Raw genomic sequence first — 26,877 nt, 5'->3', positions numbered from 1 at the left:
CACATCAGGATTAGAGCCTGGGGGGGGGGGGGGGGGAGCATTAGTGTTGGCAGAGGAGGGCAGAGGGGGATTCAGCAGAGATGTGAGCAGAAGTAGATGGGAGGAAGAGAGATCAAGAGTGATCATCATGACAGGAGCTGAAGGCGCAGGACGAGGATTATCTGTATTTCAAAATATAGCTTGGCGAGACTGAAACGATGACAGCAGGATGGCGTTTGATGTGTGATGACCCTGACTCTAACCTATCCTATCCTATAACCGTCCTATAACCGTCCTCTCTGCAGGAGGAAACAGTTTCTCTCTCAGCCTCCATTAGCAGCATCGGTGAACAGCAAGACTCCTCCAGCCTGAGACCCTGGGCACTCTAGTGTCCCACCTGCAGATGTAAACAATGATGACCCTCACTCTGCTCAGGCAGATTTAAGGAGGAAGAAAATAAAGAGGGACATCTGAAGGCAACACATGGAAGCTTCCAAAACGGCGAAGAGGAAGTCTTCCTGATTACAGTATGTGAGTACTTTTACAGAGGCTATATGCTTTTTCTGGTTTTGGCTGAATTAAGTGCTTTCCAGGGGACAGATCCTCGATCAGTGACCTTTTCAGTGCTGCGTTTTATTCTGTGACTGTTTGTGATTCAAATGACTGTTTCCATCTGTCAGATAAGGAAAGGAGGCAGTCGTGACAGAATAGCTTTTCTCCTTTCACACACGTTTTAAGGCCCTGAAAATGTCCATTCTGCATCATCTTTTCATATCAGTAATCAACCTAAACACAAATATTTTTTGCCAAATTTAGAACTCATTTTATTATTTCACATTGGATATGTTCTTTCTCTGTTTTCTTCTCACTGGCTTGAAGTGGACAGGACTCATTTGGAAAACAGTAGTTCACGTATACTTTTGTGTAATCCAGTCAGGATTTAATCTGATCAAACCACAGCAGTGGCATCCTGTTGAAGAGGATTCGTTTGTTAAATTATGCCTAAATTTGTTTTTAACTTTGATCGCTGCTTATTTGGTCATAAATAGCCAATATTATTGATGTTTATCTCTAAGCTGCAAGCTACGTAAAATAATTCATAATACAGAGGAGGAACGAATACTGTGGGGTTCTATTGAAGTGGAAGCTCTACTGCTTTGTTTCCATATTGCTTACTGTATGTCAAAGAAAGAGACAAATGTTTGTTGAACAAAAAATCACAGCAGCTCCAGCAGCATGGAGCCTGAGGGGCCTGTGCCTTTTAGACCTCCAGTTGTTTTCAGGATACAGACTCGGACGTGTCTCACTGTAGCACATCAGTGCCATCCCAGTGGACAAATGGACTGTGGTAAAGTCTGCTGCAGCCTGAACTCTGGCTGGGACAGCGATGATGGACACTCCTCCCCCATATGCGCAGTTCTGACACGAGACATGATGCTGACTCTGTGCATGACTGATCCTATGACAGGCTGCAGCAACCGACACAAAATGACGTGCAGCGTTGGATGGAGACTTTGTTTCATTTCTGATTTGGTTATGTAAAATATGGAAGTTCAGATGACTATCTGCTCGATGGTGGCACATGTGATTTGCTCGTATCACCTGAGGGGCTGTATGAGCAATGTTGGGTTTTATTTTTGTCTCCTTCCCCAGGGATGTAGGGAAACATTTGCAACGTATCAGGTTTGTTAGAAAAGGATAAATGTTGAAGATTTGGCAAGATTGTTGGTTTGATTCTTCACTACACCCATGTTACGTTTTCTAGCTGCTCTCCAGAGCACTTGATTACAGCTCCTAAAAGCTGTACATTGTGGATAAGTCAGCTTTTACTGACTTAAGGGGCACTCCAGCAATTTAGTATACCACACCCATAAGGGTGTTTGACTTCTGAGAGAGAGATGTAAAAAGCAGTGCTCTAAGTTGAAGCAAAAGGATTAGCTAAGATATCCTAATTTTTCGTTCCTAGGATGCTTCAAACTCAAAAAAACAGGGAATACTACATTTCCCATAGTGCAACTGGACAGTGTCTTTCATTAAACCCTCCCTTTCTGATGAACACACCCATCTTTCAAACTCCACACCTTCACGTTTGTCACGCTGGCTGTCTGTTGCAATTATGTGTCTCAAGCTAAACTTCAGATAATCCTGATGAAATCCTCAGGGTTTCATAAATTGGGCGGAGTGCCCCTTTAAAACAGCTCAAATTACTGTGTGTCTTACGTAACAGATTTGAACTCCTACTGATTTTCATTGTTTCATTTGTTTGTCAACCACAGCCAGCTGAAGCCTGTCCTCCCTGGCAGAGGATGGGTACAGCAGAAGCCAGCTTACACATGGACAGCATGGAGGTTAAAGATGAGTGGCAGGATGAAGACTTCCCCAGGTAGTCCTGTGTGTGTGTGTGTGTGTGTGTGTGTGTGTGTGTGTGTGTGTGTGTGTGTGTGTGTGTGTGTGTGTGTGTGTGTGTGTGTGTGTGTGTGTGTGTGTGTGTGTGTGTGCGTGCGTGTGTGTGTGTGTGTCTGATTTGTGTGACGGCTTTGACAAACAGAGCCAGCTCTGATGGCTTTGTTGAATGCTGAAGGGCAGCAGGTGTGTTCTTTCCTTGATGCAGTCGTTACGTGATTATGTTGTTTCATGTCAGTGAACGAAATAGCAGCAAGCACAGAGAAAAAAACCACGACAAGTCAAACACCTCACAGTGTCCGGCAATGGAAAAATAGTCGGCCAGCCACTCGTTTACTGGCGAGATTTACTTCTACAGCAGAGGGAATGTGTTTGTGGAAAATGAGCAGAGGAAACGGATTAATCCAGGACATTCAGTGTATTCACAAGATTTAAATACAGCTGCAAGTCGTTGTGGTATTTACAAGGTATAATAATATCACAATGGTATTCTGGTAGCTCTGTTGGTTAAAGCTTACACAATACAAATACTGTAATTGGAGGAGTAATGGGTATGTACAGTACAATGAATGTAGTGGCAGATCGTTTAAACGTGAGATCTATAGAGGAGAAACCTTTAAGAATTCTTTAAAAACAGTTTTTCTCTTCCCTACTGGCTACTTACAACACAATAACAGCAATTATCCAAACAGCTCCATCAGCTCGCCCATGCTTGTGGTGTTTTAGGGCGTGTTTGTCTGTGCGTGCATGTCTGTGTTAATGTCTGTGTCTTTGTGTGTGTGTGTGTGTGTGTGTGTGAGTGTTCTCTACTATAATCTGGCCATCTTGTGCCCCCAGCATTGAGGGTTCAGCTGTCTTATTATAATGTCAGAGGGGAGTTGGTAATTACCGGTGTTGCGTTCTCAAACAACACATATTTGTTTCCCAGGACACCCAGCTGTTAAATAACAAAAGCGCCACTTCAACAACAAAATGCTACAAATCACATTCTCACACTTTATAGTATTTCATTTTGTATTGATCATAGCAATTTAATGTTCATGCTTATAACTATAAAGTACATAAAGAAGAACCAAAACATGAATTAAAGGTGCAATTTACGGGATTCGGAGCATTAATATAGCAGTAAACTGTTCGCTATGTAAAGATATAGTGGAGTTACGTCGAGGTGGAAGCATAGCAAGCACCCTCCGATTCCCACTCAGGTAAACACTGTCAGCTCTGTCGTCACTTTTGTAGTTTGCAGTGTGAGCAGCCACCAGCTTGAGAGACAATCTAAATGCTCCCAATCGCATAGAGCACCTTTAACTTGGTAACAGAAAAACAAAAGGCCAAAGAGAAAGACTAATTCTGATATACGTCATTCTATTTTCAATTTATTCTGTTTTATTGTCTACTGTTTTATTGATGCTATTTTGAATGCATATTCATGTCTTTCTCTGCAGGCCACTACCAGAGGATGGATATGTTGATTCTTCATGTGGCCTCACTGACAACAGAACCAGTAAGTGGAATAAATACACCGCATTACCAATGCACTTTTAAGATATATCTAAACTTTCCTGCCGTGCCTGTCCAGATCCTCCCACCACTCTGAATGTGGGCGAGTCCATGGCCCAGCGTAAGCGCCGCACTCTGGTCGCCCCCGACATGAACCTCTCCCTGGATCAGAGCGAGGGGTCGGTGCTCTCTGATGCGTTTCTGGAAACGCCTGACGACCTGGACATCAATGTCGACGACATGGAGACTCCCGATGAAACCGACTCTCTGGAGTTTATCAACAATGGCAACGAGCTGGAGTGGGAAGGTAAGAGAGAGGTCACATGGTATTCCATTCAGATGACCGATATTGTTGGAAGACACAAATGTTTTTAAGGTCTAGGGTTGCATGTTGGAATTTATTAAAGGGGCAAATCTTACTACCTGCTGCGTCCTCGGTTTGAATCGTCATACGTTATTGCAAACATGTCTGTCAAATACAGCAAAAATGAAAGCAAACACCGAAGGCTGTGATCAAAGTCACTGCTGTTTTTCTTGCCTACTTTCCTGTTGAAGTTTAACAGCAGACTGTTATAGCAAGTTGATCCTTATCTGCCTCTGACGTTTGTGTGATTTTAAAAGTGTTAAGGAAGACAGGTGGGAAAGGACGGTTCAGCAATGAGACCGACAACCGTTTTATGTTACCTTGTGTACAGATGACACTCCTGTGGCCAACGCCAAGCGTCTTCCAGGTGAAAGTGAAGAGGAGAGAGACTCATCTGGTCGTCTGTGGCGAACAGTGATCATCGGTGACCAGGAGCAGAGGATTGACATGCAGGTCATCAGACCATACCTGAGGGTTGTCACACATGGAGGTTAGCAAACGAGTGTGTGTGCTTTTATTCAAATAGTGTCTGTGTGTGTGTGTGGGCTCAAGTGCATGTTAGGATTCATCCAAAATGGATTTTGGAAGACCAGCACTGACACAGCGGGTTTTGATCAAAGGTGGAGAAAGTTGGAGAAAGAAACATTGCACTCAACTAAAGACCATCCAAATATAGCTGGGTTTCATGTCACCATCGTGAAAGTCCATCAAAAAGAGCGTGTGTGTGGATAGGAGTTGTACAGGAACAAACTCTAAGTTGGCCGTTTATTAGGTTCACTGTTAAACCTGACACAGCCCTGCAGTAATTCTTGCCCTCACAGAGGTTATGATGTAATTCTACTGTATGACTGTTGTAGAACAGGGGCCAGCAACCTTCGGCTTCACTAATGGCACACTAGCAATCAGGGTGCAAAAAATATAGAAGTGCCATCTCATCCACATGCTAAATGACCTCTTTCACACCCATTAGCAGTTGTGTGGCCTGTTACGTACGGTTATTCCACTCTGCCTTGATCGGCTTGTACTCGTTGCACTCTTCGCATCATTTGTTAAGTACGTTGCTGATGAACAGGATTGGTGGAAGGTTGGTAGGGTTAATGATGTCCACTGAGATCTGGATGTTTTCAGGAAGGCCTACAACTGAAACCCTACTGCATTTAATTCACCTGGAATATACATGAAAAGTAAAAAAGTATGAGTAAAGGAGCATTCGTATAGATTTTACGAATTACGTACACATTTTTGGTTAATATTTAAAATTATTATTCGCTTTGTGCCAGTTCAGTTCCTATACGTTTTCTCCAGAACTGTAACAATCTTGTCAGGGTGGAAAAGCCTGAAACAACATTCAGACCATCAAAGGACATTAGAACTCGTGAAGGAATAAAATAAAAGAAGACATACTTTCATTCACAAGGGAAACTCATGCACTTCAAACTGAAAATATGTTTCATGACGTTCATCAGACCGGTTCACAACAAAGCATGCAAAATACAGTTAGGTTAGGTCAGGTTACTTTCAAAGTAAAACAAGTATACTGATGAATATGCAAATCATAAAAGGCAGATCATTTTCAGTTTTCCTAGTTTTATAGAGTCTCCTCTCTCCTCCAGGTTATTATGGCGAGGGTCTGAATGCCATCATCGTGTTTGCAGCCTGCTGTCTTCCCGACAGTGGCTGTGAGGACTACACCTACATCATGGAGAATCTCTTCCTGTAAGATCCATTCTCCTAAGGGAGTCTTTTACTGGAGCATTCAATGTGCACTGTGTACTTGACCAAAGAACATGACTAGAGAAATGATTTCCATGATTTCTTTTCATCTTATCTCATCTTACTGTGCAATATGAGTCCGATCGGAGCTTGCTTGCTCTGTCCTCAGGTACGTCGTGAGCAGCCTGGAGCTGCTGGTGGCAGAAGATTACATGATTGTTTACCTGAACGGAGCGACTCCTCGCAGGAAGATGCCCGGCATCAGCTGGCTGAAGAGATGCTACCAGATGATCGACAGGAAGTAAGTTTGGGCCACTCTGATGGAAATAAGAAAAAAGTCAAGAATGTGAAAACTAATGTTGTCGATGCTAAAGATAAATGAGGATACAATCTGGATCACAAACACTTGAATTTACTCCTGTAGACTGAGGAAGAATCTTAAGTGTCTCATCATTGCTCACCCAACGTGGTTTATCCGGACCGTCCTGGCCATCTCAAGACCTTTCATCAGGTGAGAATACATTCAGTGTGCTTTGTGGTCCATCCGTCTCTCCGTTGCGTTACATATTGGCTCTTCTCTTATCAAATCTAAGAAACAGACAGAAGATAGAATACAGAACTGTGACATAATGATTCAGGCCATCGCAGAACATAACATACGAATGAGAGCTGTGCTACAAGGCCTGGGCTTGATGCCAGATGAATGATACACGTGTTCAGAATGGGCCATTCGTGACATCGATTGCATGTTGTTGATGCTTTCTGCAGCGTGAAGTTCATGGATAAGATCCGTTATGTTCACACCCTGGAGGAGCTCAGCCAGATCATCCCCATGGAGCATGTGCAGATCCCTGAGTGTGTGTTGCAGTAAGTACTCTGAGCCACCAACGGTCACTGTTGAGACACTAATCACGCGTGGTGTGTATTGCATGCTTACAGCAACAACACTTTTAGAGAACGCTCACAGCACAGTGATCAAACTAAACCTGATCCAAGCTGTGTTTCATTCATTCATAGTGAGTCGGTGTAACTGTTAGCATTTGTTTGAATCTGTTCAACTTAAACTAAGTGAACATATGATTTGCAATAGTGTACTTCAACAGACTTTTAGCGTCTCTGTTCCACTGGTGAGAGGTATGTTGATGTCATGTATACATCAGACTGAGATTTATATTCTTATTTTTAAAGGTATGATGATGAGAAGATACAAGCACAAAGGGAAAGGTGAGCAGTAGATTTCCATGTGGTTTTTATCTTATAAAGCCGTTTTGATGCTTACTCTGTTTCCTGCATCTCAGTAGTAGTATTAATATTTGACGGTCTTATTTACAGACTTCAGCAAGAGAAGCAGCAGAGCAACTTAACACTGCCTAAAGGAAGGTGACCTCGTTTTAAAGTACAGTCTAGCGCCATTTTGGGATTTTTTTTTTCCTACTTCAGCACTACAACATAGAAAATGTTTAAGTAAAACTGGTGGCTGCTAGAAGTCGGAAACCATTTCACTCTCAATTATATGCAATGCAACTTTATTTAATTTAGTCAGTTTAGACACTAAAATATCTATCAAGAAAATGTGATGTAAATAGAAATTCCATCTGTGTTTCTTCTCTTTAAATCAGGTGTGAGCAACTGCAGCCACATGGATACATTTTAGCAACAGAAAGCACAAACTAATATGGGCTTGATGCTCAATATTTATATTTACTTATGGCTTGACTTTAATCTGTCATTTTCAGGCCAAAGTCAATGACAGCAGAGGTTGGCCGTGACATCTGACATTAAGGTAAGGGTTCCCTTTACAACCATCTTCACCAGGCTGGTTTGTAATGTCAGCCCACTGTAATTAATCACCTGACATACAGGGAAATGTTCTCGTCTGCACACGCACACAGACACACACACACACACCCATGCGCAAAAGAGACATGATAGTAAATCATCTAAATACTGGAAGTTGGCCTGTCTGAAGCGCTGGGTCACTGACCAAAGGTCCAAAGGGTCATCTCTCAGTTCAGCGGGGGCCGAGGTCCATTTTACAGTGTCGTATCCAGTCAAATGAGACCACAAGCCGAAAGAATGACTCAGATCTGTTACTCAAATCTCTCGAAAGATGTAAAGCTCATTTACTTTTTCAGTCACAAATGGATCTGCAAGGATTAGTCAATCAAAGTTGAATTCAGTAGGTCATTGATCGAACATTTCTCAAAAGTGAAGAATTGTCTTTGTTTTATATTAAAGGGAATTAAATGTGTTGTGGGGTTGGACTGTTGGTCGTTTTATTGCTCCGACAATTAATCTGTTATTCCAGGAAATAATTAGCAGATTATATGATAATCACAATCAGAAGGTATATGTTGCACATACAAGGAATTTGACACGGCGGGTGGCGCATAACATTAAACAATCAACACAGTGCAAAAAGTAGAAACATATTAAAATGTACGATAAAATATCAAATCATATATTTTCAATGAATGAAAACAATCACAATCATAAAACAATCACATCTGTTGTTTTACAATACAAGTCTAATTTAAAGTACATCTCATTCATGGATAGGTAGTGCCAGGAGAAAACTACTCTAATTACAATCACTTTTATGTTTTGAATTTGAAGTTAGCAAATTGTCTAAAAAAACAAGCCCTTTGTCATGAATAGAACAGAAGTAAAGAAACAAGCATGAGTTGACAATTCTCTCTCCGTCCTTCTCTGAGACTGGACCAAAGGTTGAACCACCAAAAATAGTGCTTTGGGATTTCTGCCAATCATCAAGTCAAGCTCATTTATTTTTTGCAATCCAAGAAATGTCAGCTGATCCTCCAACATCATATTCCCTTCGTACCGGTGTTATGTAAAGCACGTCCTGTCCTGAAATTGGGGGAAATACCCGCTGTAGCAGGTCGGGGTTATTTTAGAAACTCCCCCCCCCCAAGGAATGGACACGGGCACCATGACTTGTCCAAATGCCAAGGGAGGAAGCAGGGGCGAAATAAATAGGCAATGTGTCAAGCTGGACTTAGTTCACATTGAGTGCTTATTGACGCACTGCCAAATTGAAGGATTCTATAGGAAATGTTGTCTTTGTGGAGATGATATCATTCAGACTGTCAGGGTAAAGGTGATGGAGAAAGAAAGACTGTGAAACTGTCTGTATTTGCATTTCAGAGCTTTAAATTGAAGAACCAATGAGGGACATTCATTCATTCAAATGGGAGCCAGCCTCGACCACCATCGACCACCATCACACGCTTGTTGACCAGGATTAAATCGACCGACTGGATCCATTAGCTGCAAGACAATCCTTTCTCAAATGATATATTTTCAGTGACATGCTTGCTTCCAACTAAAAGTTAATATACACCAAAGCATTACAAGAGATAAAGCTCAATAAAAAAATATCTGCATGTCAAGTTGAGTTTCATCGACAGCATGACTTCAGCTATATGTAAAGAAAAATGACTTGGATGAACACTCAATCTTCTTCAGGCAAGGAATATCGTCCGTTCCAAAGTGTACATGTACTTGTATAGATATTTTTGAGAAAGGGGTTTGCACAGATATTTGTTTTTTGATATGAGAGGCATGGGTATTGTTTGATTTCATGGCCGTTTACTGAAAACGAACGTGAAATGATGTTGTTCTTAGGCCTACAGTAGATGTTACGAATGCAAACGTGTGTTACAGTCTTCAAGTTTTCCAGAGTTTGATATGCAGGTGGCATGCTTGTTTATACCAATTCTGTCTCATCTATTTTTGTCATTTCTCATGTTTCAGAAGATACTTTTACAAGATGGAAATCATACATTGTTACAAATGAAATATACTTAAAGAGAGAGTCTAATGAATTGCTAAACGTGTTATTTATGAAAATGTGCCATTTAATGTTTGTCAAAAAATAAACGAATGAATGAACTGAAACAAGCTATTGTCATGAGTCACCTCTTGTATCCAACCTTGACTTCTGACACAGAACAGATGTACATTACAGCTTATATTTTCATCTTTTGTATTGCCTCTTAATGTATTTCAGTTTGGTCCAGAATGTTTCTGACAAGCTGACGACTTATAAAGCCGGTTAATGAGTCTTACACTGTTCTTTGTGTCACATAATTCTCCTGAGGTGACCCTTCTTTATTTTTACATGTTGGACACACATGGACAGTGTGTACACAAACAATAATAGACTGTAAATGATCTTGGATGTTTGTTACATTTTTTACCATGAAGTTGTATCGTCTATTGTCTTAATTCAGTTATTTACTCAGTTACCAAACGAATCGAAGAAAGGTTCAGACATGAAAAATAGACTTTATTCATTGAAATGATATTGCTTCACATGTCTCTTGACCTATGATAATGTAAAAGTAATATTTCAGCAGGAAAATGGATTAAACAATAAAGTATGAATGAAATGTTAAATTTAAAGGAATAGTTTGGCATTTTGGAAAACAGGCAAAAAGCTAAAGTTTGACTGTCTTCTGAGTGTCTTGCGATTAATTCTGACGTCAGCACATTTTGAAAAAACTGTTGTTTTTGTCACGAGTACTTTCACACAGAATGCGAATAATACACTGCGAAAAAGCAGCTTAATATTTGTCACGTGGTGTCACGTGACATACTGAAGTTGTAATTGCACGGTCTGACCGCTGCAAAATTAGCTTCAAAGCCCGGCGCTCTTGCTGGGGGGCTTGGTTGAGTTCTATTTATAAAACGACAACAAAACAAAGACTCTGTAGTCCGAACCAAGATGGCAACTTCTATTTCAGAACTACTTTCAAGGGCAACGCAGACCAGATCCGCTCCTTCCGGGATTACCTTTCACAATGAAAGCCCTAAACATATACTTGCATGCAAGTATTTAGCATTTTCAAGTTGTTTATCCGGAAATAGTATGTGCAACACATGCATCCTGGTTTAGTGCCCTAAATGTCTGAGCAGATTTGGGACAGTTTTGTAATCCCACATTTTTACACACATTTTCTGTCTACTTCATCATCAGACGACTAAAACACTGTTACAAAAGTTAACAATCACTTTGATATAAGAGGTAAAGGAACCATGACATGGTGTCAACGGGCATCTCTTTTACATTGAGATCAATGTCATGGCGCTAAGACATCAAGCCCTGAACACGAGACCCTGTGCACTGATAGCTGGGACTCAAAGTTCCCCTCTTGGACACGAACAATGTCAGAGACAAGAGTTTGTTCAAAACACTGTCCAAACATAATGAATTCAAGGTTAGATCTGCACACGACCGGAGGTGTGTAACAACCAGGGCTGATGAACTGAAGTTGCAAAGACGTAGATCTGCTATCAGACCTACTGTGCAGCCATGACACATGGCTGATGGCCATATATTCCAGCTGGTTGCATCAGAAATATGTGTGACGCAGCCGGCGACTAACTATAGTGCTTCTAGTTTTTACCCAGCCAGAGCCGTCTAAGCACGGAAACCGTACCCTCTAAAAAGACAAATAATGAGGTTTCTCTCTGAGCTGTGATACAGATGTCTCGGTAAGAGGATGTGACTTTCATGTATTACAGTGACTTTTACTGATTGTACGTTTTGCAGCCCTTGCATCCTCTCCGCACAGTGCCTTTTCTATGACAAACTCCCTGATGATAATCACATCTGCACTTAAATCACATGTCTTTTCTGTTTTTCAATCAAATCTGTCTCAAATAAAGATTTGACAAGCTCTAAACTATCAGCATCATCTGTCGACACTGTCTTTATGTCTGAGACTGTGGCTTTTCCAATTAGACATTTAAATGTGAGTTTAACAGCTTAGCCCCACCCCCATGCCTTTATTATCTACATGTTCACTGACCCCTGACAGCAAGTGGAACATTTGGGATCTACTTTCATGCAACTGTGAGGTTCCTACGTGCCCCTCCTCCCGCTGGTGCTGCCCGGCTGTAAAGCAGCGACTCATAGGCTGTATGGAAAAAGGGGCCGATTGGTTTGAGAGGCTGTGACGCTGCAGCTAAATCCTATATATGTCCGGCAAGGAGATTGTCGATCAATGAAGTAGTAAAAGGGGGGAACGTCTGTTGCAGAGGAGAAGGAAAAGGTTTTTGAGAAGAAGCCTTTTGTAGACTGTTTGCTTTGGGTGGGTTCCCTTCTTTTATTTACTGAATTCCAGAGGTGACCAAGACACAAACAAAGCCAAAATGAAGTTCATCATTGGCATTGGAGGGTAAGTCTCGTTTAATTGATCCACCTCCGTCTGTTTGTCTTGTGGTAAAACTTGTGTAACTCACATCTGTGTGGAATGAAATTCATCTTACTTTCAGAGTGACCAACGGTGGGAAGACCACTTTGACAAATACACTGCTGAAGACATTCCCCAACTGTTGTGTTGTGCACCAGGATGACTTTTTCAAGGTAAGATGAATTAAAGTCACCATTATTTTAAGCTTTACGTCACTATTTGGTTAGTTTAAAGCTACAGTAACTATTTCATTGTGTTTTAGTAACTGTTATTTTTAGTATATTTCACTTGCTACGTTAAATTGACTCTTGAGTTCAGAAATGAACCGCCAGTCTGACCTGCAGATGTCCTACTAATGCATCTGGCTGATTGTCTCCTGGACAGCCAATAAAAGGGCTGAGCGTCCCCACTTAAAGTCAGACTTCGTCCAATCACGTTGCAAATCCGGCAACAAACTTATTGCATAATTATTAACCGAATTATTAACATAATTAATTATTTGGCTCAAAAGAAATAAGACATTTTTTATCTCTATCACATCCATCTCTTCGTGTTGCATTCAGGACCTGTAAAGGTTGATTTACCACCAATCACCGCTGGCTTTTAAAATCAGAGTCATTTACCACTTATAAGGCATATTATGCTGCTTCAGCAATACATCGAGGGTATCGTCGAGGGCCGCACTATTACAAAAAAATCCAAATTTCTATTTCCAGTCTGAGACAGTTTGCTAAAACAGCTAGCTTCCATCTTTAAAAACACTGAAAGTGAGGCGCCAGTGAACGTTACGACCCTCCTGTATAGTTTATACAGAATTTATTTAGAGAAAGAGTCTTGAGATATTGAAACCGATATTTCGCCAGCGCAACATTGATCAAATATTTTTTAATCGCATCCAAAATTGTCAACGTGCACTACTTTTGGTGGAGACGAGTCCTTGACCTGTCCTGTCCAGGTGTGATCAGCTCCAACTGGTTACGAGGTTGCAGCAATGTTTTATTGGTGACTGTTATTTCAGAAACCCCATCAAATAGAAGTCGGGGAGGACGGCTTTAGACAGTGGGATGGTAAGAATGGATTTTGCGTAGGAAAACCATGCAGTAATGTACTTTTTCTTTCCTGCACATTTCTTTACGTTTGGTAACAAAATCAGTCCTAAACTGTGTGATGTTCCACCATCTATTCTGTGAATGCTGCAAACATTCACTTACTGTAACTACTGTGTGTTGAAGCACATTAGTGAGGAGTGTCGGTTACGTGTGTGGTGAAGCCTGCTCATTTCTCTCCACCTCTGTATCAGTCATCAGCGCCATGGACATGGAGGCTCTGGTCAACACTGTGAAAGGCTGGCAGGAGAACCCGGTCAAGTTTGCCCGCTCACACGGCGTCAGCCTGTCGCCTGCAGCCGAGAAATCCGACTCGAAGGAGGGGATCCATATTCTCATCGTGGAGGGGTTCCTCATCTACAACTACAAGTGAGTCGTTTTGTCACGCAAGCTCTCATGTGAAACCTACAGGCCTCTTAACTTGTCACTAATCTGAGCATCGGTTCCCCTCTGCAGGCCTCTAATTGACATCTATGACAAATGTTTCTACATTTCCATTCCTTATGAGGAGTGCAAAAGGAGGAGAAGGTAACGAGCTCTCGACCGAACGCAGATTCCGCTGACGTGTTGGACAAATTACATGCTTATAAAGTGACTTGATTGGTTGTGTTTTTGCAGTACAAGGACGTACACACTCCCTGACCCCCCTGGCCTGTTCGATGGCCACGTCTGGCCCATGTACTTGAAACACAGGAAAGAGATGGAGAACAACTGTGGCAGAATAGGTATGTAAAGCCAGATCCTCCCATCTGAAACTAAATATCCATGACCACTGATGTGCATACATTGCTTTGTGTCCCTATCCACACCCCTAATGTCAAAATACAAGCTAAATTCTCTCCCGCTCCTTTCAAAATAAAGCTTTGGCTGCTAACTGTTGGCATAAATTCACCTCAGGTTTGTCTTTTTCTGGACAGAGTACCTCGACGGGATGACGTCAAAGGAAGATATCTACAGCAAAGTACATGAAAGTGTTCAGAATTCGCTGCTGAACAACTTATAGGTATATTTAAAATATTATCCTCCACATTTTCCCTGACAGTGTGACAGCGTCAGTGTGAGTAACTTCTCCCCCTCTCTCTTTCTCCACAGACAGACGGGGATGACAAGGATTTGTGTATAGACTTGTAAATATAACTTTGCCTAAATGTGTAACACCGGTTCTGCACTTCAAAGCCTAATTTGTAAATAGTTACCAATCCTGTGATTTTTTAAGAACTAATGGCAGAAGTTCTGTGTTTTGTATAGTCCTGTGTAATTTTTTCTAAAAGGTAAGCCACCTCTGGACTGCCCAGTGCTTAACATCAGGGACAGACGTCCGCTCTGATCTTGTTGTATGTGAACAGATCGAATGCCCACTGGAGGATGGAATTGTGTCTCGCAACCAAATGAAATGACTGAATCTAATTTGTGTTTCCTGTTTTTCATTTCACACACACACACACACACACACACACACACACACACACACACACACACACACACACACACACATGTAGCTCCCATATAGGTCCTGTTAAGAATCACAAACCTCACGTTTTACAGTGTAAAAACGTTTGCACATTGAGGATGACTGATAACATCCTGCGGCTCTTGAATGAGACTCCTTATCGTCCAGATTAAATTGAGAGCCTGGTTTTCATCTTAAAGACAATAAATGAATTGTTGCAGTTCACTGCAAGGAAAAAAAATCATAAAACAGATCAAGGTGGTCTGATTTAATCTTCATTTTTAACTTAAGGACATATAAATATCGGCTATAACTGAAGAAAAACAAAAGGAACAGAAGCTTTTTGGGATTGAGGAAGGTTACTGTGCAAATTGGTGTGTTTTACTTGCCCATATTTATTAAAGGCGCTTTATGTTTAATCCTCCATGAAGCACCTGGAACTGTATTTTTAATGCTGCACTCATGGATATCTCTTCAGCTTTATTGATAAAAAAACTTTGATCATAAATATTATCATGATTATTGTTTTTGAATACGAAATAATTAGTCGAAACCTTGGGCTAAAATTGACCTTGGCCGCCTGCCATATAACGGCCACGTCCCTCGTTTGATTCCAGCTGTTGGTCCTTTGCTGCTTGTCATATCTCTCTCTCCGTCCTGTCTGCCGCTACACTCTCATCTCTCCAATGGAGCATTAGGTGTAATAATGTCTACGCTAAGAGAAAAATGCACTGTCAACTGATGAGGAACACTTATCAGGACACACCTCCAAAGCACTAAATGCCTGCATGATATTACTGTAAACCTCCCACACAGGAAGGCCAGTCAGCCACAGAGTGGTTGAAGACTTTTTAAGCTTCCCTGCTGTGCTAACAACACATCCAGACACATGAAATAATCTAAAAAGCCTCTATATTGTTATAACCTTTCTATATTTTAGCCGTAGCTTTGCAGTATAAAGGAGTCGACTTCATTGGTTTCAATCACTGTCATCAACTTAATCGAGACTCTGAGGGAAAGTGCTTTGTCCTTTTCACTGATAATTTACTACTTCTCTAAAAGATCAAAAGTCACCCACGTCGCTCTTGCCGCGGCCGGCACTGTCTGTAATGGAGAGCAGTACATCTTCCACTTTTATTGATATTTCAATATTTAAAAAGCCAGTGAATTATACGGTCACCTTGAGGGTTGTCTGTTCTATCTGCAGCTGACTCCACAGCATGAACCATAAAACAAATGACTTGGGTCTGATTGGCAGTCATGACTGTGGTGAATTCACAGTCCAAGCATATTTAAAATCTTTAGGCTTTTTCAGAATCTCCCCTCCTGATCATGCACACTGCACATTATTCTGGCAGGGCCACGGAGGGTGTGCTGGGGGGCGGGGGGGTTCAGGGTCTTGTGATACGTTTCTGGGAGTCTTTAGTTGCCACCAGTTGGCCCGCAGCTGAGGGTATCTGGTCTGTCAGTTTATATTTAGACCAAGGGTCTGGGGTGTCAGGGGAAGATATTAAATGAGTGTACAGCCAATTGCAGATTGCCACACACCCACTCTACGCTCCGCCATGCCTTCTCTCAGGGGCCAGTCCCCACACGCCACCACCGTGCCGGTAAGGTGAGAGCCTTGTGATCCCTCGTCACCGGCCACTATGGCAACCCCCCCGAAAGTTCAGCCGTGGCATCCATATTTAGGTGGAGAGGCAGGGACACGAGGGACACGAGGGACACGAGGGACGAGCGGCTGTCACATGCTGTACAGATCCCCCGTGTACCCCTGAGGCATGTGACAGTTGTGGTTGTACCACTGAAGTAATGACAGGAATATTTACGGCTGTGACTAAACATATGTGACCAACTGAGTTCTCCCTATGTAGCATTTACAAGCTAACATTTTATAAATGGTTTAATATACCCTATCATGTTGCTGTAAGCAGGTATAAGGACAATTGAACTGCTTATTAATGTAATGTATATGTCTCCAATAGGACGTATCTTATACAGTGTAGTTTTTACTGTATTGTCAATCATAATCTCTTCATACAGCATCCTCCAATTAATGGGTGCCCATTGGTCATATCCTTTTGTTTCTAGAGCGCTATTCAGACACAAGGCGATTTAAAGTGCTTTATAGAAATACTGTATATTAAACACAAAGACTTGAAGAAAACATTAAAAAAGTGTAATAAGTAATGAGATTTTAAAGTCTAGCCTTCGGCACACAGGACGCAGTGGTCAAGGACCACAGCAACCTGCTCACGGTCTTGGCGTTGGTGTGGCATTCCAGACGAGCTGCAGCTGTCTGACAGATTTTATACTAAGACCAAGATAAATAAATGAACAAACACTTATATCTGCTTACAGCTAAAGTGTGTTATAAAGCACGTATTCAATTATGATATCCCACTTTCAAATGCTAACTACAGATAGAACAGGTTGGCCTTGTGTTTATCATTGATTTTGTCTTTAAGGGTATTAAAGGTTTTATAGAGATCACCAGGAAACTTCCACCATTGATTACTTACATTAACGCAATGTTTTTTTTGTATTACAAGTTTAATAAAATGTTATGTAAATGAGGCATTATTTTATACTAACTTTTGGTGAATTTTTGAGAGATCTACAGATGCAGACAAACAAAGTCGTAAAATAAACATCTAAATGTTTATTTTTTTAAGTTATCTTTCCACGAGTCCGAATGAAGACATGAATGAATTGACCAGTGCACGAAACAATGCTATTGCATAGTGTCTCCACTTAAAAGGTCAAAAAGTGGGTGATTAGGTAACTGGCACTCCATCCTGATTGGTTTGCAATGACATAAAACACATAATAGAGAAATAAATGGCATGTTGTGCGAACTCAATCAAGTGTTAAAACAGAAGGAGTAGTCACACACAGTAAAGCTTAAAGCCCTTAACATCAGAAGCTATTGACATTTAAGTTTGGGTTCAGGGTCCACTGACTAGACAGTTTTTAACAGCTCACATATTATGCGCCTCCAACATTAATTTGTCACGTGTAGATGAACCGAAACGTGAAGCTAGACACAGCAGCATGATGCTCAAGCCTGAAATGTGAGGAGAGCTGACCGCGCTGATTTTGGCAACGGTTAATCAATGATAAGCAACACACGTCACAAGAACCCTGATGATCTGCAGTCATCAAATAACATATAATTCACCATTTATTAGACACTTCTATTTCAACTCAGGTTAGAAAAAAAAAAGTCTGTTTTATTTAAGAGTTCACACTTGTTGCTTTCAGGTGGAACTAAATGTCCACATAATGGGACGACAGATTTGTTGAATCATTTTCATTTTCTTCACACATTTCTTTCAGCATCTCACCTGCATTTTCTCCCCATGATCTGTGGTAAACCCTCTGGATTTATCATATAGTTGTAAACTCCTCAGACTGGCAGTGTGAGGCCTCAGGGGAAGACAACAGATGTATTCCTTCTCGTGGTAAAACCATTTTAAGACCATCAGCGTCGTTAAATCTCACAAGAAGCAAAGCTGTGAGCAGCCCTGGATACCTAGATTCATGGGATAAGATATATTCAAAGCGTAAAAGAATTAGTCTTTCACTCGGGGAAAGATCTGCTGCTGCTGCTGAAGGTGTACCATGAAAACAACCAGACACTTTATTTTATGTACAAGCACTCCTATAGTTTACAGTAAAGAATTTTTTTTTTTGTGGCAACATTTGTTGTGATTTGTTTACTTCTGACACACAAGAAAGACTGAATTCAGCGTTAATACTTACTGGCTAAATTTTGTGGGTTACATGTCCTGCTGAGGAAGTCTTGTGCCAAACCAGTGCCGAGGATCTGTGGCTCTTATAAATCTGGACTGCAGTAGAGGCCGGGGCGGGGGTGGACATTGGAGCAGGGGGAAGGTTTCTTTGACTAAGAATAGAAAAGCATGCAGGCTCACCACCCTGATGCCCTATTTGGCTGAGGAAACACACACCACAGCTCTTCATGTGAGAGGTGACATCAACTGAGCTCTGCCTCACTCAGCGTGTGTATTGTGACCCATATCACACGACCTACGTTCCCTACCGAATAACAAGATGAGGCTATAATAGTCTTTATGTAAAAGACACATTGAGCAACGTGGTTGAATAGGCAACATCAGTGAGTTTAATAATTGTACATATGCATTCCCCTTTTAATACATCCATTGCCACGTCGATACAAACATCTAAATCAACGAGTAAACACATACAATAAAACTCACTTTATATTTGTGTTGCTGATCTCCTTTCAGTGTGAATGACTGCTTGAAACAACTTTTATTAAATGCGATCAGCTTGTCTGAAATCCTCAGCAACCAGCCGTTGAATGTAACTGAGTACTTTTACTCAAGTACTGTACTTAGATACAATTTCTAGTTACTTGTGCTCAATTTTGTTCTCCAAACGTTGTACTCTTTATTCCAAGATATTCACTTGACAGTTTTAGTAGTTACCTTACAGATTAACATTGTGAATAGAAGATATAAAAGCCATTCTGCATCGTACTTATACTTTTGTTACATTAAGTATTGTTTTAATCTAATGTACTTCTACTTTGGTAAGATTTTAAATGCATGACTTTTTCTTGTAACAGAGTATTTATTGTTGAATCGCTATACTTTTAGGCAAGGCAAGTTTATTTGGATAGCACATTTCAACAACAAGGCAATTCAAAGTGCTTCACATAAAAGCACTAAAAGCATCAAAACATAAGGCAAAAGATCTTTCACTGAAGTAAAACATCTGAATACTTCTTACTCCAAATTAAAGAGATTAATAAATGTTAAAGGATGTTGATGATACATTTTCAATTTGTAAGTTAAACTTCTTTTGCATGTTTAAGGAAATAATGTTGCACATATTGTTTCTTATTAAAGTCTATGAATATAGAATTTTGTCAAAAACAATAATTAAATTGACAATATAGTTTTGGACTGTTTGCAAAACACAAATCCCATTCAGGACCGACATGATCAATGATAAAAGCGTTTTGTTTTATGGACCTGGACTCTCAGGATGATACTGGATGATAAAAAAAAGCTCCTTTAGAGCATTCGTGCCTGCAGGATGTGACACAGATGCATCCTGCCGCCGTGTGGTGGAGGTTTAGTCCTGCACGAGGCCATGAAGCCATGAAGCCATGTGGCTCCAACGTTGTTCTATGATGTTGGTATATTCAAATAAACCTGAGATGTGTTCATTAATGTTGATAAACTAACCAGGCACTTCAATGACAAAATGATTATTGACTATATTGATTATTTAAGTTTTTTAATTGCATTTAAATGCAACAATATCCACTCAAGAGTATTGTTTCTATTTTCAACGGAAAAACTGATGTGCAGGTGAAATCAAAACCAGATAATCGTTGTTCATTCCTCTACAGGGCGGTTGGTTCCTAACAATGTCCTGAACGGTAACATTGAGATGACTTCAGTTCACACCCGTGCGTAAAGTTTACTAAGCAAACGTCCTTGTGTAAGTCTTGTGTAACACGGCGAGGCATGGGTTAAATCTTCTTGCTAGGGAGTTTGACTTTGCGGAATCAAATTGAATTCGATAAACGAGCAGAAAAAAAGTCTCCAGTCCTCCTCTCCTCTCCACTTGTCAGTCCTCTTGAGAACTGATATGTTGATCTGCGCAGAAGCTGGAACTGAGAGCGCACTCCTGCTTTTCATCCATTTTCCACAAAGCAAAGTCTGCGCACGCAATTCATGTCATAATCTAATTATTCATTGATTTAAAAGCGGGATTTTTTTCCTCTTTTATTGCCATGGCAAAATTGTCACTTTTATTTTTGTTCTTTTTCCATGGACAACTTCCCCCCATCTTTGGGCAGCAGCAGCGCGCGGCTGGCCCCTGGCGTCACCGGATTCAGTGGGAGAACAACGGGCAGGTTTATAATTTAATCAGCACTGGGTCAGAGTACACTGCTCCGGTTCAGTCCCGAAGCCAGACGAGGCTGTATGTTACCGGCAGGAGGGACAGCACCAGGAGCCAAATGCCGGGAGCGCACAGAGGAGCAGCGCTACGACCCGTGTCGGCTGAGTCCAGACAGTTCAGGACTGGTCACAGCGCAGAGCCAAGATCTATAGCGTCAGCACGCGATGTTAGACAGTATGTGCCTTTTAATGGTCGTGCGTTGGGGGCCAGACAGCAGCCTGATCGCCCTCATGGAGCAGCAGCTGCAGGTTATCTAGGCGCTCGTCGCACTGAACACACCATCACCATCAACGGCTCTTCACCGGGGAGGTTGACAGATTTTGCAGGCAGGAGACGAGGTAACAGTTTGGGTGCAACTGCACTGCACACCAGAGGAGGAGAACCAGGACCTGGTGCACAGTACCAACATTTACGCGCGGTGCAAGATGCGATGTCTGTCTCCAGGCAACCCGCGCAGACGGATCAATCCATCTCAGCATATCCCACAACTCCGGAAAGGGAATCTGAGGCTCCTGCTCTGTCCCCTGCACTAAGTGAGGATGATTCAAAAGAGGCAAACGGTAATGAAGAGGACATGGTTAATGACGACCCTCGTAACCCGTTAAAAAACCACAGGAATTCGGTTTTCTACAACTCGTATCCCACAAGAGGGAGATCAGGGGCCCGCACGCGCCGTCCGCCTGGCACAGGGTATGGAACAAGATATTTCCAAAATGGTAAGTTAAGCGTCATAATCACATGGATAGAGTTTAGCCTTCTTAATTTGCATGGATTTAAATATTCTTAGAACATAAATTACGCATAAATCAGCTCATGTCTCACTCAGAGGGAAAAATGAATGGCAAGAATGGACAAAAAAATATTATTTGGGATTTGATCCCAGACTGAATTTACTCAGGAATTTAAAACACTTTGATTTATGCCAACAAACACTCTCATTTTCAGCCTGGACACGGCCTATTGTCAGTGAATTGTTCTCAGCATGAATAAACCGTCAACATTAAGATCTCGGCGTGTCAAAAACAACTTGGATTGTCCCTTTAATCTTCTTTGCCAGGACTTCCAGACCTCATCCCAGACCCATATGCCATCCAAGCAGGTGCTTATATCCAACGCATGCAGATGTTTGCGCTCCGCTGTGCCGCTGAGGAGAACTGTCTAGCCAGGTAATCTGTGGTGCCAAAAGTGATTCACTTCATCTGTATGACACTGAAGCAGACACACACACGCACACACACACTCAACACACAGGTATTTCCTTTGTTTTTACTGCTCATTGAAGGTTGATTTGACATGTTTATAGACAACTTTTGGTTGTTTGAGGATAACTTTCTATTTTTATCTGTATAACTTTTCAATGTGGCGGCACAACTGCTCTCATCATAGTGCTATGTTATTATTAAGCAGTGATTCTCCAACATGATGTCCTGCCAAGATGTAAATGTTCTGGGTTGATTCTCCCAAAAGCATTACGCACAATGGAACAAACCCTTTGCTCCCAACACAACTAGCCCCCGGGAGTTCAGCCAGTAGCACTTTCCAGCGCAGCTTATGCCCGTCTCTCCTCTGATCCATCCAAGGTCGGCTTATAGACCTGCCGTGAAAGACATCGACTTCAGAGTCCTCCTGCGGTTCCCCCAGAAAGTGAAGAACCAAGGCACCACTGACTTCCTTCCTGTCAAGCCGAGATATCAGTGGGATTGGCACAGCTGTCACCAGTGAGTTCACTCAGAATAAAAGTGAAATGATTTTACGTCACTTAAATACTATGATTCAGCTCCAATCAGCTCTAGAAAAAAAACTCCACACCCTCAAAATTCACTTAAGAACTTAAGGGGTTTAATAAAAGCCACACATAATAAGCTCTTATTCTTCTCTGTTCGACCCCCTCAGACACTTCCACAGCATGGAGGCCTTCAGTAACTACGACCTGCTGGACATCGTCACTGAACGTAAAGTTGCCGAGGGACACAAGGCCAGTTTTTGCCTGGAGGACACGGGCTGTGAACCCGGATTCAGGCGACGCTACGCCTGTACGTCTCATACACAGGTACATATACACTCATACAGTAAAGGAAATGTTGTTTCACCTTTAACTAATCAGGTGATCTCACTGAGATTAAGACGTCTTTTGCAAGAGACACCTGATGAAATCAGGAACGAGTAATCAGAAACAATCAAAGGCATCACTAAATATGAACAAAGTTAAAAGACACGTTATACGGTTATAATGTTTGGTACAAAGTACTGGCAATCATCCATGTAACAGTCCTGAAGTCTCATGAAAACTCGACATTTTAGTCACTCAGCAGCTCATGAAATACATTGCGAGCAGAATGTTGAACACACAAAGTCACCAGACAGTCTGCAACCTTCTTAACGACTTATGAGCTGAGAAAGAAAACCAACAGAAACAATCACGTCTCAGGAACCTGCACTTCACATTTCATTTGGTTTGAATTGAATTGAATGAAAGAATCATGTCTTGGTCAGAATAAATCACTTCCAGATCAGAACTGTGAGTCAATCTTGAGGTCTGGTCTGGTGAACAGTTGCCCAAAATTGGAGAAGAGATGTAATACACTGAAGCAACTTTAGTAGGAGACCTTTATGACGTCGTGCGTGTTCAGTTCAAACTGCAGATAGACAACAACTTATCAACGAAGATAGCGGATTTATGAGGAACAGGTATTTTCCAAAACAGTCAAAATCTAAATCTTTGCAGCAGACGTCTTGGACCTGGTTTTTAGTCTCTGGTTTGGGTCAAGATCACTGAATCCTACACGTTTTAGTGTAACAAGATAACCCTCCCTGTTAAGTTAACGTCCCCTTCTTTCAAAACTCCACACCTCTAGTTTTAGTTTTAGAGATGTAGATCAACATCTCCCCTTTTCGATAGTTCAAAGATGTACATTTTTTTATTTAATTTTATTTAGTCAAACAAAACATAGTGTAAATAGCAGGGCTATCCACTTCTGGTAAAAAAATTCTTTACTCCAGTACATGCCAAATAATGGAAAAAACCTTCCTGAGAAATGGGAATATGTATTATATGTGTTGTCTGGGCTCTGTGATTCTGGCTTTGCACTGCTTGGCGCTGGTTTCTTGTAACAGCTTCACTTCCAGAGAACTGTTTGTAGAACTAAAACTCAAATGCGCTTCATTTGCAGCGCTTGTAGGAAAAAAGTAGTCAAAGTCGTCCGAAGAGTCAAAGCTTCAAACCACACTGGCTTGTTTGGGTTGTGTTTTCAGGGACTGAGTCCAGGATGCCATGACATCTACGCTGCAAACATCGACTGTCAGTGGATCGACATCACTGACGTACCTCCCGGAAACTACATCCTGAAGGTAAGGCGTGTTAAAATTGACTTTACAACAACTGTTACATCTCTCAAACATCTCAACTAACCTGCCTGCAGAGCTCAAACTGGTTTTATACATTACAGGTTACTGTCAATCCCAATTTCCACGTCTTGGAGTCAGACTTCACCAACAACATAGTGAGATGTGATATCATATACACAGGAACCTATGTTCAGACACGCAACTGTCGAGTATCAAGGTACCGTACGAGTGTTTCTGTTGAACGAATACATTTTAAAAAAGGCAAAACATTGAGAGATTCTGTATCAAGTCTTGTGTGTTCTCAATTTGGATGCCTGTATTTTGATATCTCTCTTTCTTCCCTTTTTCAGGGGTTGAAAATGTTGCAGCAAACCTCTCTCCCTGTGCTGCAACATCGACTCTATGGCTCACGAAGTGTGCAATGGGTAAAGTGCTGATTGTAACTGTGCTACATTCCTGCTATAGTCTAGTGTTGCATACACTGGAAATAAATTCAAACGTTTACACGTAATTTGTACATTAAACGAGTGAGAGCCTCACATATACTTGATTATGTATTTCTACACATGTGCCTTAAGTCATAACAAAAAGATATCTTCTTTTTTTGACTTTAACAAATACAAGTACTGTCTACATATACATCTTGAATGCTGGTTATTGCTTGAAATGTGTTGTTGCCTCATGTTGTCTTTGTCTTGTTTTTCTGCTTTGTGTTTTTATTTTTTTGTTGAAAGGATAAGATGTTCTTTATTTTTTTTTTTTTTTATTGTCAACAAATCTTATGAAAGTATCAAAATCACCTCAGCTAGCTGACGGTCCGAGGAATGAGGTAGTCTGGGTCAAGCGTCGACAGAAAGGGGGTAGGAAGTGGGCGATTCACCAGGTCTTAGTATCACAAAGCGCGACTTGATAGGACACAACAACAAACAGACCGGATCAAGCTAAAGGTAAAGAAAAACATCCGTCTCTCAATACTTTCTGACTCCCACAGTCTGTGTTTTCAAGTCCATTAGTTCAAGAGAGAAATCTGCGTAAAACAGGTAAAACACATTTTCATTTTATAAAATTTCCAAAAACAGCTGGGCACTGTAGTTTTTTTGCAAATGTTACTCAAATGGGAGCAAATAGTGCGTTTGTTAGGGATTAGTTCCAGCTGCTGATTTGGATGTGAAAGTGAGTATTTAAGGTTGCAGGATGGTGTACGTGTTTGTACTGTAGGACCAGTTCACTGCTGCTTTTGGTCATCTTATGTGTTGACAATATGAAAAACTACTTTGTGGTCACTTCAGCAAATTGCAAATATCTCATTTTACATTAGATAGTAAGGTTAGTATGAAGAATGTGTGCTTTGTGTACAACTGAGTAATGGAAAAATGGGGGAAACTGTTTTGTAAAACTGTTAATATTGCTAAAACATTGTTGAAAACCGTATTATATTCTGTTGGCATGTTGGATTTAATGCAATAAAGATGGGGAAGAGAGGAGTTTGTTATTCGAACAATTCTTCCCTTTTCTTTTGAATAATAACCACAGGTGTCCATTTAATCTTCAAAGATGCCACAATATCAAAGTTGTTAATCTATTGATCTCTTACGATTTAAATTTCTGGATTTTAGCTGCATGTCCATGTTTTATCATGAAATGTCAAGATCCGTTATAGAATCGTTTTTTTAATCGTTTTGAATCCAGAATTGTGGACAAAAGCATCTTGTTCATAGAAAGTATCACAGCCTGTTGAATGGTGGGCTTTACGTCGAGTGATGCGTGCAGATCGCGGACTCAGAGACAAACAGGCCCGCAGGCAGAAGCTGGCGGCATGTTTGCTGACAAGCCTCTGTGAAGACACAAGCCGCAGGATCTTATATAGCCATGCCATTTACTCCGACACAGCCGGAGCACCATGAATGGAAGCCTTTTCTCACTCTCGCCCTCTGTGCATGTAAAAAGAAGAAGTGTCTCTCCCAGCTCCTAAATGTATCACATCATTCACATCCACTGGGGATTGTCTGAGGCGACAGCACCGGGATATTTTGTCTGAGTGGGAGGATTAACACAACCCGTCAGAGAATATCTCAAAGCAATTCACTCAAAGATGTTTTTACCAAGGACAAATGTGTTGAAGCACTAGACTGTTTCAAACAGCAAAAGAATGACAGGATGAGCACTTTACAGATTGTATGATCTCTCGAGGTGGAGGTGCTTCATCTTATTCATAGATGTTTTCACCTCCAACAGATCACTCTCCTTATTTATCATGAAGCAGTTTCGAATGACGTGCTGGAAAACATACAGGCTCCAGACATTGTTAAATGCACAGATGTTGGGTCTTTACAAGGAAACAGGGCTCAGTCTCAAAAAAGCAGCGTACCGGGAAGATCAAGCGCAATTGAAATTGTTTATGTTGGAAGTCACCAAGGTGCTTCCCTGCCAGAGTAGATTTTCTATGTTATTGAAAGTGTCTGGAAAATCCCCCGATTCCCATTGAGTCCACTGCCTTCTTCTCTGTCTGGGAATTTTCAGGACAATATTTACAGACAGTGATTATTTCAGCAAAAAAAATGCTGCAGCAGACGGTTAAATCAGTCTGATGTGAACATAGGTGACATCATTCAGAGTCTACAGCTTTTTACCATGTTCACATCTTAGCATGTTAGAATGCTAACATGTGGTAATTACCACTCAACAGCAAGAACAACTGACGGATATATATATATGTTTTTTTTATTGCAGGTATTTGGTCACAGATCAATTGATCAAGTATTGGACACATTGTGACCTGATGATAGTGCTGTACCAGATTTCATGGCAATCCATACAATCCTTGTCAAGACATTTTAC

The 26,877-nt window shown here is 41.2% G+C and overlaps 3 protein-coding genes and 1 long non-coding RNA gene across 5 annotated transcripts; 3 read left to right on the top strand and 1 right to left on the bottom strand.

The window, feature by feature from the left end:
- Positions 1–404: 404 nt before the first annotated feature.
- On the top strand, positions 405–9,841 carry LOC306789257 (caytaxin-like). Its single transcript, XM_079285113.1, has 13 exons — positions 405–506; positions 2,256–2,362; positions 3,828–3,886; positions 3,962–4,189; positions 4,578–4,736; positions 5,860–5,962; positions 6,129–6,260; positions 6,384–6,470; positions 6,728–6,826; positions 7,148–7,183; positions 7,292–7,339; positions 7,696–7,742; positions 9,125–9,841. The coding sequence occupies exons 2-12, from the start codon at positions 2,286–2,288 to the stop codon at positions 7,733–7,735; spliced, it is 1,068 nt and encodes a 355-aa protein (XP_079141239.1). The 5' UTR covers positions 405–506; positions 2,256–2,285; the 3' UTR covers positions 7,736–7,742; positions 9,125–9,841.
- Positions 4,038–18,600, bottom strand: LOC306789258. 2 transcript variants are annotated; one of them, XR_013772641.1, is made up of 6 exons: positions 18,499–18,600; positions 6,421–6,547; positions 6,184–6,276; positions 5,240–5,412; positions 4,567–4,714; positions 4,038–4,176 (listed from the first exon to the last, which is right to left on the bottom strand). It is a non-coding gene; the product is annotated as an uncharacterized lncRNA (long non-coding RNA). The 2 variants fall into 2 exon arrangements; XR_013772642.1 differs by lacking the exons at positions 4,038–4,176; positions 5,240–5,412 and having other exon boundaries at positions 4,261–4,714.
- Positions 11,977–14,690, top strand: LOC306789070 (nicotinamide riboside kinase 2-like). The gene is made up of 8 exons (XM_079284843.1): positions 11,977–12,162; positions 12,260–12,350; positions 13,196–13,244; positions 13,478–13,652; positions 13,740–13,811; positions 13,902–14,008; positions 14,201–14,286; positions 14,376–14,690. Exons 1-7 carry the CDS (start codon positions 12,137–12,139, stop codon positions 14,284–14,286), a joined length of 606 nt encoding a protein of 201 aa, XP_079140969.1. The 5' UTR covers positions 11,977–12,136; the 3' UTR covers positions 14,376–14,690.
- Positions 18,601–20,752: 2,152 nt separating the features above from the next.
- Positions 20,753–24,396, top strand: LOC306789773 (protein-lysine 6-oxidase-like; the record flags this gene model as incomplete). Its single annotated transcript, XM_079285844.1, has 7 exons — positions 20,753–21,410; positions 21,752–21,860; positions 22,275–22,412; positions 22,588–22,744; positions 23,947–24,042; positions 24,141–24,256; positions 24,390–24,396. 7 exons carry the CDS (start codon positions 20,753–20,755, stop codon positions 24,394–24,396), a joined length of 1,281 nt encoding a protein of 426 aa, XP_079141970.1.
- Between the last annotated feature and the right edge of the window lie 2,481 nt (positions 24,397–26,877).

Source organism: Melanostigma gelatinosum (assembly GCF_949748355.1).
Source record: "Melanostigma gelatinosum genome assembly, chromosome: 15".
Taxonomy (NCBI): domain Eukaryota; kingdom Metazoa; phylum Chordata; class Actinopteri; order Perciformes; family Zoarcidae; genus Melanostigma; species Melanostigma gelatinosum.
This window is presented reverse-complemented; position numbering and strand designations above follow the sequence as displayed.